Consider the following 13487-nt stretch of genomic DNA (forward strand, 5'->3'; position numbering starts at 1 on the left):
TATTTCAAACTATGGGCTATGGTGAGAAGCACTTATTTTCCAAAGCATATTCCTCCTGGTAGTCTATGGAAAATCAGGCGAGTAAAGAGTTCAGCTTTAGGCCTAAGCTGTTTGTTTTATCTGAAGTGAAACATGGATCATAATTAAAACATAGATTAATTTTGCCTGTTTTAATATTCTTCTCAAGGCAGAGTATTGCCTTTTAAATTTCCAGCTAAAAGAGAAACTCTAATCTTTTTTACAACAATTACAAATTGTGAACATATTGTGACCACGGAATTGGCAGCATTCCAGTTCGCTTCAATGCGATGTTTAGAAGTGACTGATACTGTATTTAGAAATGGAAATTACTTGAAAGGCTGGGGAGGAAAATTTTCTATTATTTCTATTTAACATTGATTAAACATTTGTACTGTGTCAGGGTTTGTGTAAGGTGCCAGGGATAAAAAAAAGCGGGGGGCGGGGGGTAATATAATAAGTAATATAATATAATATAATATAATATAATATAATATATTCTCCAAAGAGTTCACAGAGTAACCAGAACAGTAACAAAAATGTATTGAATGTTAATGCTGTGTCAAATCTAGCAAATTGTGGTTGAGTGGAATTGAGAGTTGGGCATGAAGTAGGACCCTTGCAACCAGTACGTCATTCCACCTCAAGTTTAGCATGGAAGATAAAGCCTGTAAATGAACAAAAATGATTGAAACCTGCCGTAGTAGAAATGTGTACAGAGGGTAGGAGAGGTTAGCTCTACCTAGGGGAGCTCGGGCAGACCTCAAGGAGGAGGTGTCAGCTGACCAGCCAAGGAGAGGCACCAACATCACACTGACCTGACATCAGGAAAAGCAAACAACTCCACAAATGAAGCTGGTCCATACAATTAAGTATCCATGAATTAGGAAATAAATGAAGGAGCGAAGGCAACTTTCCCATTCATGAGACATTCTAATAAACATTCATGACATTTTTAATGTTGGCATTGTGCCAGAAATGAAAAACGGGGTAAAACCTGGACCTTTATGAGGCTCAGAAGCTGTGTGATCACGGGAAAGTGCCATTGTTATTACAGGAACCTGGTTCTCCCGTGCGGGCACACAGTGCTCTGGCCATAGACTCCTTGGAGCTAAACTATATATCATTAAATAGCCATGTAGCCATTTCGTTAACATTTTAATTATTTAAAATTAAATGAAAAATTCATTTCTTCATCATCACTAGCCATGTCTCAAATGCTCAGTATTCTATATGGTTCGTGGTTAATGTGCTGATAGGTATAGCACACTTTCAGCATCTTAAAGTTCCCTTAGATGATGCTCCTCCAGAAAAACTAGTAAATGCTAGAGTTTCTCTACCCAGGAGAATTTTGCTTTTCTTTGCAGGATGTCTCGGACTCCCCTGAATCCATTCATTGTTCCCATTGAAAAACTCTTCCCTCAACTCTCATATTCTCATTCATGTAGAATTCCTGTAATAAGGAATTCGAATTTTCCAATTTCTTGATAGACTGACTCCAAGAAAACACTCACAAATTCTAAGTTATATATGCATCCCTTTAAATTAAAGTGTTTCCCTTTAAATTACATTAAAGTAGAAATAAAATTTCCTTTTCAGGAAGCACGCTCTAAACTTGGCTTACTGCCTCTGCCCCCTCATGTCTTATGCTCTATCAGTTGTTTGGTTACTTGGTTTTATCCCAGTCTTTGACTTTCCCCTCACAACACACACACACACACACACACACACACACACACACACACACACAAATGGCTGTGGCCTTTTCTGTTGTCTCTCTGTCTTACTCATTAGCTTATCCTCAGAGCCTAGCCCAGTGTTTAGCAAATAGTAAGTGTTCAATATACATACATAAGTGAAAAAGTATCCTATAATTTATGTCATTAAAACAGACTGATAAGTATGAACAATTACTAATGAACTATTATTAGAGTTGGGATTTTGCCAGGTTCCTTAGGAAACAGACATATATTTTTATGGCACTCACTTTGTCAAAACTTTTCCCAGTAACTGTGATTTTATACTCAGAACTACCTTAGGAGATTTCAAGGCTGGGTGTTAATAGCTCCATTTTACAGAAGAAATTGAGACAAAAATGTTAGGTAGTACCTCAAGGTCTCACAGCAGCTCAAGGTCTCACAGGAGAAGTTGTTTTAGTGCCCCATTTTGAAATATGTTGGCTATGGTGGGTTTTTTAAAACTGTAAGTTGTCTGTATATTTCATGTCTACTCTGTAGAGATTTGATGGAGACTCTGTGAAATACTAGAAGTAGGTGTGCTTTGGGAAGAGAGGCATTATTTATTAATATTGTGCACTGACCTCATATTCTTGCCTGTTTTGTTGCTTTCATGTAATAGAATTGATGTCTTTGTGAAAGCTTTCCATTCTCATTGAGATGATTCCAGAGATTGATATGATATTGATACGATGATGTGATTTGTGTTGGGACTTCATTGTGTCTTTTGATTATTAAAATATTTGTTTCATTGGGATAATGCTCAGAGATTTGGAATTGTCATGTGGGGACAAAAAACTTACATATTTCCTTGGACTCTGCAGAATCCAGATTCTGTCCTTACTTGATTGTTCGACCTCAGGCAAGTTGCTTAACCTTCCTGGAAGTGTAGGTGGAGAGAAACTGGGGCTTGGGGGTAGGGATGTAGAGTTGATTAGGGGTAAGATGGTTTGGAGGATAAAATCTAGATATGAGTGCAAGTGAAACTGTTTTTAATGTTAAGTTCTTTTCTAGCCTATTCACTCCAGAAATTTTAGTCACACTTAATTATTAAATAGATCAGGATGTTATTCATATCTTTTCTTTTTTCTGTTCTAATTCCATATTTTTGTATTTTTCCATTTTGTGGTCAATAGACAAATATTTTTGTCAGATAGTCTGACTCAATGCTGGTTTTATATGGTTGAGCTGAGCATAAAAGAGAGGAAATTGATATTTGCACCAATATTATATACTCTGTGCTCTATTAATCCTTTCCTGGGTCAATGTAGGCAGCATTTTTTTCAACAAGCATTAAATATACATATACTCCACTTTGCCATTGTCAAAAAGCCCTGAATTCTAATGCCCATAGACTGTTAGTCATATACTTGTAGATATTTTAGATATACAAAAGAACTATCAGATTATCCAGCATTGAGTCTTCTCTTTATAGATGAGCAAACGTTGGCCCAGGCAGGGAAGGTAAGTATCATATAACTAGATTCAGAGCCAGGACTCCCAGGGACCTAGAGTCAGGGAAAACTTCTAAGCGAAACTATACTTAAAGGGAAGTTTAGAGTTAAGTGGATATTGGTGAGAGGAAGTTCTCAGAGCGGGTGACTATATTGAGGGAAGTGCCAGGCTCCAAAAGCAGCACACGGGCAAGTCCCTGAGTCTGGCATCAGCAAGGAACCTTCAAGGAATGGCTGGAAAAGAAAGAAAGGGGAGGATCACACTGAGCCCTGCAGGCCTAGTTGTCGATTATCTGCAGGCGGAAGCAGTGGAGGACTAAAGAACTCAAGAGCAGAGAGAGGAAGAGAAAGGCTTTATATCATGTCCAAAAAAGCAGGGGTGAGGAGCCTTTTTCTGCCAAGGGCCATTTGAATATTTATAACGTCATTTGAGGGCCATACAAAATTATCGACTTAAAAATTAGTCTGCTATATTTGGTCAAACATTTAATTAACTCACCCCTTTTACCTTGGTAGGACCAGACGAAATGATTTTCGGGCCTTATACAGCCCGCAGGCCGGACGTTCCCCAACCCTGCTCTAAAGCACCACCCATCTGAAATTTTCCTAGAGAGAAATAGTGCAGCACATGGGCTTTGAGGTCTGACTCCCAAAGTTCAAAGCTCAGCTACTTAGGTGGGTAGGAGTAAAGTTGCCTAAATTCTCTACACCACGGGCTAATCGTTTGCAAGTGGGGGTAATAATGTTATGTACCTCATAGGATTTTGTTAGAAGGATGTGAGGATATACAAGCTGCCTGGCACTAGGAAGAACTATCTGATAAAGTTTTCTAACAGTAATAGAAATTATCATAGTAGTAGCAACCATCTTTTAAGCATTGTGAAGCGCATTCTTCATGCAGAGATGCAGAGTTCCACAATACCTAATTGACAATTCCAAATTCCAAACACTCTAAAAAATAAGCTTTCCCCTCCCCCAAAGTATGGCAAAAACTTCTTTTGCGGCAAAACCTGACCTGAATGAATTGAGGGTATTTATGACCTTTATTTATTCTCTTAGTGTGAGCATGTATACACTGCATTGTGGGAAATATTGCTATTTGATTCTGGGTTCTGCCCCAGACCATGCTGGGAGAAATAGCACTGCATTTTGTTCTAAAATTCAAACGACTCTGAATTTGAAGATACAGTTGACTCCAAGGGTTTCAGATGAGGAACTGTGGATCTGTATTATCTTAATCTTCAGCAACCCTTGATATAGATATTTCCATCCCAAGCCTACTGCTGTAAAAACGGAGGTTTTCAGCAGTTTAATTTGCCCAAAGTCTCATTGTTCACAGGGGTGGAGTAGGAATTTTGGTCTAGGGTTGCCTGACTGTGCTTTGAAGAATCAGACCTATTTGTGTACTCACCTATATCTTATTTATGCCCATAACATTTAAAAAAATGTTTTGTATAATTTAAACACTGCTATATTCTAAAGAGCCATAGTTTATGTTTCTAGCAAATAGAAGCATTTTCACAGCCTGATAGTTTTCTGTTACCTAGAGGTTTTATAGATAAGGGGCTCATTTCATAATGGCAGTAGGAATAATTATTACTATTTTGATGGCAGCTATAATTTATCTAGCACGTTATGTGTGCACACATTTGCAAAGTGCTTGCATTTTGCATGCATTACCTTGTTTAATCCTTGTATCAACCGAATGAAGTAGGTGTTTTACTCTGTTTTATAAAGACAAAACCAAGACTTAAAGATGTTAAGTAAACTGTCAGCATACGCAGAGAGTAAGTAATAAAACAGAGCTAGGATTTGAACCCTGGTAAACTAACTTCAGGTACTGCATTCTTTTTTTAAGCTTCTCCTTTGTTTTTTAATAATTAAAGTCACACATATATATGGAAAAATTACAAATAGTAAAAAGATTGTGTAATATCCCACCTCAGAAAACAATCCAACAATCTTACTTCCCACAGTTGCCATCATCCAGTTCCTTTTGCACTGTGCAAAAAATAGCCTCACATACACAGTGTTTTTAATACTCATATATCCTATATAATAAAGAGGGAATACACTAATTGACTGCCCCGCCCTCAAAGATGGCAGTGCCCACAGCCAATAAGGAGGAAATATGCTAATTGCTGCCACACCCTCAAAGATGGCGGCGCCCACAGCCACAAGATGGCGGCGTCCAGTCCCCTTAGCCCTGCCAGGGTGGCAGGTGTGTGTGCAGCAAGGCCGGGCCTGCCCCTGGGTGAGCCTGGCCACTCTGCGTGCCTGCCTCTGGAGACCCCCAACCCCCTCAGCCCCCCAGCCACCCAGGGTCAGCCCGAGGTGCAGGTAACCACGGCTGGCCGAGGTTCACGCTGGCAGCAGTGGCAGCAGCAGAGGTGTGATGGGGCGTCGCCTTCCCCTGATGGCCAGGTCACCTCTCGCCCCTGAGGGCTTCTGGACTGTGAGAGGGGCCAGGCCAGGCTGAGGGACACCCCCACTCCAGTGCATGAATTTTCATGCACCGGGCCTCTAGTGTGTGTGTGTGTGTGTGTGTGTGTGTAATATTCTATAGCTTAATTTTTTTCATAAAGCATCATATTACAGAAACTTTTCCACATCTGCCCATATAGATCTAAATGATTGTTCCACATCTACAAAGTATTTCAGTGTAGGGACATAATATAATTTATTTAACCAGACTCCTATTGATGGATATTTGCAAATATGATGCTTGCAAACATTGCTGCAAATGAACACTTCACACAAACATTTTTTCATTCAGATTAAATCATATCTTTAAGATTAATTTTCTAGCAGTGGATTGTTGTGCTAAAAGAGTATTTGAGTTTTAAATGCTGAAAGATATGGACAGATTGTCCTCCAAGAATTTTGCTTTCTCAAAAGTGTGTATTGTCAAACTTTTTAAATCCTTATATATTTAAGGATGAACACTGTAATCTTTTTCTATTGCAGTTTCTATTTAAATTTAATTATTGGCAAGGAGGGGCACATTTTTATGTCTTTATAACATGCTTGTGTTTTTATTTTATTTCTAAAAACTGGCCATTGATGTCTTCTATCATTTGTCCATGGAATGTTAAATGTTTTGCATGTTGAATGCTTTTAAAAAAAAAAAAATTCTTTTATTCTTTTTTGTTCCACATTGAGTATTTTCTTACTGGTTTGAAAGAGCTCTTTACACATTATTTGTATGTTGTAGATATTTTCTGAGCTTGTAATGTAGTCCTTTAATTCTCTATGTAGGCTTTTTTTTATGTAAAAAAGGTTCATTTTTATGTAGGTAAATATTTCAGTTTTTTCTTAAAGCCCACACTCCTAAACATACTGTATGCTTAACTGCCTCTCTAATTTATAGAGTGATAGATAATGTTAATTCCAGTTTTATTGTCGCTTTTGCTCAGGTGTACTATCAGAGCCAACAACAGGTCCTCTGGGGCAGAACCTAGAAGTGGAATCATACTCACAATACAACAACATTCAGTTTCCTCAAGTTCAACCACAGATTTCCTCCTCATCCTATTATTCCAGCCTGGGTTTCTACCCCCAGCAGCCTGAAGAGTGGTACTCTCCTGGACTATATGAACTCAAGCCACTGCCCACTGAGACCCTCTACCAGGGAGAGACTGAGGTAGCAGAGATTCCTGTGACAAAGAAGCCTCGAATGGGCACGTCAGCCGGGAGAATAAAAGGAGACGAGTTATGTGTTGTTTGTGGAGACAGAGCATCCGGATACCATTATAACGCACTGACCTGCGAGGGGTGCAAAGGTAAGCATCTTTTGATTGGCCGTGTTCTCCTCGTTAAGGTTTTACTATATTGGTTGTATAATTCCCTCAAACCGGATTGTTCCCTTTTCCCAGATAACTTTCCATTTTCTCCTACCTCTTCTTATCTCCTCACCTGGGTTGGCATGTTATAGACCTCTAGGAAAAGCCTATTATTATATGTAGCTTAGATATGTCACCTTTTACCTATTCACAACCTTACACATAGTTAAGAAATGTATGACTGTTGATTTTGTTTGTTTTCTGCTGTTTTCTTTTAAAGAGAAATTTGAACTTACTTCTTTAAGAATTAAGAAAGAAGGAAGTAATAATAGCTTATTTCAACTGTATTTTATTTAGCAGGAAATATCTGTGAGATGCTGTGGGAGGTGGGTCAATGACATTGCAGTCCATTTAGAACAGTGGTTCTCAACCTTCCTAATGCCGCGACCCTTTAATACAGTTCATCATGTTGTGGTGACCCCCAACCGTAAAATGATTTTCATTGCTACTTCATAACTGTAATTTTGCTACTGTTATGAATCGTAATGTAAATATCTGATGTGCAGGATGTATTTTCATTGTTACAAATTGAACATAATTAAAGCATAGTGATTAATCACAAAAACAATATGTAATTATATATGTGTTTTCCGATGGTCTTAGGCGACCCCTGTGAAAGGGTCGTGACCCACAGGTTGAGAACCGCTGATTTAGAAGGAATAAAATATAACACATGAAATATAAAAATGACGCAATGTGTAGTCCTATGAGATTACTCTCCCAACAAGGACACAGGTAGTAAGTTTGTAAAAATTCAGAGGAAAGGACAGAGAGGTTAACCCACAAGTAGGTTAACCCATTTATCTTTGTATTTCTTCATTCAACAAATATTTATGGAATGCCTACCATGCACTCTGCTAGCTTCTACGACATTGGAAGCTGAATAATAACTGCCCTTGAGCGGAATCTATTGAATGGTGTGCCAAATGCAGATGCCAATGATTGCCATACAAACAAACAGTCACATAAAAGTGGCTCAAGGACATTTCAAACCTTTGAAAGTTCAAATGATCAGATTGTGTAAAAAAACTACGTTAGGCACTGTGCTGTCATTACGTTTTTAAAACATAAGTAGTGTTTATGCCCCACCTTTAAAAATTAAAACAGATCTATACAGAGTAGGCAGAGTTTTGGAGATGGAAATCTGATTTTGTGACAGTTAAATTTAAAACGTCTCATTTATGGCCTTCAATATATCCTTATTCTTTTTGTGGAGAGTCAAGTTTGTATAGGTGAAAAGAGAACTTATAAATTCTTTGAAGGCATAGATATGTCTTCAGCTCTATTACTCCCCATAGCACCCAACACAGTGCCTGCCACACAGGAAGTGTGGAATGGATGTTATTTGAATGACCTATGAAAATCCATGATCACCATTGGTACTTAGCATATATAACTCTACTTTGTAAAAATATTTTCAGATTCTTTTATACTACCTAATTCTTTCATACCTCCAAATGATAAGAGTAAATATTACCCTTCCACCCCCATATTTGGTGACAATTCTTTTCCTTGAGTAGGCAGAGTTTTGGAGATGGAAATCTGATTTTGTGACAGTTAAAAGAAAGAGAGTTGAAAATTGCCAAGAGAGTAGATCATAAATGTTCTCACCACAGAAAAAAAATGGCATTGGTGTGCCTGGATGGAGGTGTTAGCTAAGGCTATGGTGGGCATCATTCTGCAATAAGTGCATCAGTCAACACGTACAGCTTAAATCTACATAATGTTATATGCTAATTATACCTCAATAAGTCTGGAAAAAAGAAATGAAAAAACACTGAAATTAAAAAGAGAGAGAGTTGAAGTAAAGTAGGGAGGAGAAGCTAGTTGGTTAGGAAAAATAAAATAGTTTCAAAATGACCAGCATGAAAGTTGGATTAAAAAAAAATTCTAGCCCCACCAGCATAGCTTAGTAGTTTAGCATCCACCTATACTAGTAAACCAGAAGGTCACTGTTTGATTCCTGATCAGGGCACCTGCCCAGGTTGAGGGCTTGATCCTCAGTAGGGTGCCTGCAGCGGGCAGCTGATCAATGATTCTCTCTCATTGATGTTTCCATCACTCCCTTTCCCTTCCTCTCTCTGAAATCAATAAAAATATATTTAAAAAATAATTTTAAAAAGTTTACACATAAGTTTGAGAAATGAACCAACCTACAAAAAAGAAAAAGAGCTTTGTAGTAGCTCTAGTCAAAATGTGGCTGGGTCTGTTACTATAGAGGGAATATGAAGACTAAAGGATGAAGCATATTGGATGGCATATTTGGGCATAATTCAAGAAATACTTTTCTGTTTTTTTCTAAATATATTTTATTGATATTTTACAGAGAGGAGAGGAGAGGGATAGAGAGTTAGAAACATCGATGAGAGAGAAACATTGATCAGCTGCCTCCTGCACACTCCCTACTAGGGATGTGCCCGCAACCAAGGTACATGCCCTTGACCGGAATCGAACCTGGGACCCTTCAGTCTGCAGGCCGACGCTCTATTCACTGAGCCAAACCGGTTAGGGCTTATTTTCTTTTTTATAAAGAAGAGAAACATTCTTTTAAAAAAATTCTCACCTAAGGATATGCTTTTACTGATTTTGAGAGAGAGAGAGAGTGAGAGAGAGAGAGAGATATCAATTGGTTGCCTCCTGTACACACTCCGACCTGGTATCAAACCTGCAACCAAAGTATGTGCCCTGACTGGGAATTGAACTCCCAACCTTTTTGGTGTATAGGACAATGCTCCAACCAACCCAGCCACCTGACTGCTTTCTTAAAGTGAGCCATGTTTCTCACGTTGATTCAAATTGCTTTTTATTAAATTCCTCATGCTATTTTTTAATACAAAAAGATTTTATACAACAAAAGAACAAAAACAAGTTTAGAAAATTAAAAACAAACAAAACTATAAAATTAATAAAATAATAGATGGTTTATACTATGTGGTTTTGTTGCTCAGAATGTCACTAAAGCACAGGTTCTGCCCAGCCAGCATGGCTCAGTGGTTGAGCATCGACCTATGAACCAGGTGGTCCCGGGTTTGATTCCGGGTTTGATTCCCAGTCAGGGCATGTGCCTGGGTTGCAGGCTGGATCCCCAGTGTGGGGTGTGCAGGAGGCAGCCGATCAGTGATTCTCTCTCATCATTGATGTTTCTATCTCTCTCTGAAATCAATAATATATATATATGTGTGTGTGTGTGTGTGTGTGTGTGTGTGTGTGTATGTATGTATGTATTTAAATAAAATAAATGGTTCATCTAGGGCTCCATCTGGCTACCCCTAAGCTGAAGACATCCCGTGCATATTAAGTTTACCTTTTCCACTTTCTCCTAGCTCTTGACAAATAAATCATGCCTCTTGCTGTTAATAAGATCATGGACACAAACAAAAATGAGGCATTTAGTTTGTATGGCAGTATAAGATGGTCATAGAGATGATCCAGAGAATGTTGTTAATTAATTTTTAAAGACATTCAGAAAATAAAACTATAAAAATAAATTTATTATGTGCAAAGGACTTTTAAAAAAGTTTGGCACATAGCCCCAAATCAATAAATGCCTATTGTTATTGTTGTTATGGTCTTAGACTCTATTAACATTGAGTATACTGGTGTGTGACTATTTTCTGCTTATCTTGATAAAGGTTGATACCCAACCCATTGTCAGTTGTTTGGCAAGACTTATTCCATTTGATATTGACTTATTTCTAAAAGCCTGTCCACCTTGTCTGTGTGGACCAGTGCTACTCAAAGTATCAGTTCAGTATCACTTGGGAAGTTGTGGGAAATGCAAATTTGAGGACCCTGCCCCAGACTGACTGACTAAGAATTTCTGGGAATTCTGTGACTTAACAAGCCCTCCTTGCTAAAGTTTGAGAACTACTGACGTAAATCATACCTAAAAGGCACCCGAGTTGACTCATCTGGCCAAGCAGCTTGGTTGTGCGTTGCCATTGTGAAATTCTCAAAGGCGGGGATGCTGCTCTCCAGTCATCCAGAGGAAAATCCAATGGATAAAAATGTTGACTGGAAACACACAAAGTCTAACCCAGTCATGGTTCCTGCTTGGAAAAGAATAGAAAAGGACATGCATTCTGAAAATCCCATTTTAAATATGAACCTACAAATTTCAGGGCCAATGACAGGCCAGTGCTACAGACACTTTCTCAGGCCCTTGCAGCAACTGTGGGAAGAAGGTGTCACTGTGCCTATTTTAAAGGTGAAGAATAAGCGTATCGTTTCAAAAAGAAGCTGAGATTTGGAGGCCGGTGCTAATAGCTTATGTGATGTATTTACTCTACTTCAGGAGTAAAAGCGCTAATACCTTATCTCCATTTTATAGATGAAGAAAGTGAGGCACAAGAGGTTAATCAACTTACGCAAGGCTTCTCCATAAGGGGCGGAGCTTCAAATGGGCAGCTTATAGATCTAATTCTAGAGCCTCTATTATTGACCACCGGGTTATGATGCGTTTTATTGCTTGCCCACTAAAGTGATCATTCTACTCTTTACGCTATTTAGTCAAGGCTAATATTGACTAATTCAGTGACCAAAGGAAGAACATCAAGAGCTCACTAGGTGTTAAGGTATTGGTATTACCCACGCCAAGGACAAGAGTCTCTAAAGTCAGTAACCTGGGTTGGCTCACCTCTTACAGGTGAAAGCTGTAGTGAAACCTGGTCCTCCTGAGAACTCAGGGGTGTGGCAGGGTGAATAGTGTGAGACTGGTGTGCTGAGGACAAACCTAAGAAACACGGACTCTAAAGGCAGGCAAGGGAGGAGATGCCCATAAACGATATAGAATAGAAGTCTACCTTCTATAGATAGAATAGGAAACGAATGGAATGGAATGGAATGGAATGGAATGGAATGGAATGGAATGGAATGGAACGGAATGGAACGGAATAAGAGGCTACAAGAGAAGTGCAGGGTCACAGGAGAGAAGGAAGGGGACTGAAAAGTGGTCAAAAGAGACCAATACTTGGGGGAGTTCAGGAAGAAAAAGTTGGATCTGAAATAGATACAGTTTTAAGAGCAGAGAAAGGAGGCAGAGCTTTTTAATTGATTTTGATTTGAGACTTTGCCCCCCTGGTGGCAGCCAAAGGACCAGAGTGCAAATAAGGACATGATGTGGAGCCAGCCAGAGCCCATGGTCTACTCCAGGGGTTGGCCTTTTTTTTTTTTTTTTTTGTAGAGACAGGTAGTAAATGTTGTAGGCTTTGCACCATAGTGGTCTCTTTTGCAATTATGCAACTCTGCAAACACAGCCATGCCCCAAAAAAGGGGGCATGGCTGTGGTTTTACTTAGCTGACAAAAAATAGGCAGAAATTTTTTAAAAACACACATACAAAAACAGGGATTTGGTCCATGGACCTAGCAGTAGTTTGCTGACCCCTTTTAGACCAATGATCTCGAGGGCCAGTGTCAGAATGAACAGACGACTGTGTAGTAAGAGAAAGCACAGCACTCAGGACCTGTGCATAAGAAATGTAACCTCCTTTTGTATAATTGGACTTAATTCAATTTCAAGCCCTGGTGAAAACTTCATTTCATTCAATTCAGGATTATTCTAACCACCCACCCCCCCCCAAAAAAATCACTTTTCTGGGGTTTTGTCTGAGATCTAGGGTTATGTAGCTGTGTGGAGGGACTAGGCGCTGGGCGGAGAGAGAGTCTCGCTCTGTGCTGTTAACACAGTCTGGCTTCTGTTGGGGCTGTTCTAACTGGTCTTCAGTCACCAGTGGGAAAGCTCTCTAAGGCTCCATCCTGGGGTCCTAGGCACACCCCTCCTTCCTGTCTGGCCCGTCTGCTTCCCTGGAGTGGGTTCCTGATGCTGCCCAGGGGTGTGCAGGAATGCCTGGCTGCCCACAGAACCCACAGAACCCACCTGCCTCTATGCCATGCTGGGTGCAGGGGTCCCCCGAGGGCCTCCCGATGCTCCCCAGGAAAGGACACGGATTTCCTCTCCCTAGGATTCCCGAATGACGTGGAGTTTATATAATCTTTCCTCGCACCCATCCCAGGACTCAGTGTGGGCAGGAGAGTGAGAGGCACAGAGCTCAGGGCCTTCTCAGATACTCAAACATGGTTCAGCTCTTTTCCTCTTTGATTGTCTGCCTCTCCCAACTCGGGCAAGTTTAGTGTCTGGGATCTTGAAGCTTAGTTGTTGGCGACTGAAAGCCAAAGGTTAAGGCTCCTTTGCATATGTTCTCTTGAGAAAACAAATGAAAATTGTCCTCGCTTAGTGAACGGGGAGGAGGTGCTCAGAACAGGGCAACACAGGAGTGAAAGAATCAGTGCCCCCTGCCAGGCAGCTTAATGGCTGAGCCAAACTTGCCTTCCTATACCCCGCCCCTTGAACATCTGCACTATGAGATGCAAAATGAATTTCACTCCAGGACTTCCCACCAAAGGGAGCAAGGGAGCGTGGACTGTGGGGTTTGGAAGG

General features: G+C 39.9%; 1 protein-coding gene across 3 annotated transcripts in view; it reads left to right on the top strand.

Annotated features, from left to right (window-relative positions):
• The window catches only part of NR1H4 (nuclear receptor subfamily 1 group H member 4), a 69014-nt gene that overhangs the window by 21597 nt on the left and 33930 nt on the right, over nucleotides 1–13487 (top strand). For all 3 annotated transcript variants that reach the window (XM_070410897.1, XM_070410895.1, XM_070410896.1), the window contains one exon: nucleotides 6625–6990. In XM_070410897.1, coding sequence (XP_070266998.1) covers nucleotides 6625–6990 — 366 coding nt within the window. The remainder of the gene's footprint in view (nucleotides 1–6624; nucleotides 6991–13487) is intronic.

This window comes from Myotis yumanensis, unplaced genomic scaffold (genome assembly GCF_028538775.1).
Source record: "Myotis yumanensis isolate MYYU_CA2020_CCGP unplaced genomic scaffold, mMyoYum1.0.hap1 SCAF_3, whole genome shotgun sequence".
NCBI classification, from domain to species: Eukaryota; Metazoa; Chordata; class Mammalia; order Chiroptera; family Vespertilionidae; genus Myotis; species Myotis yumanensis.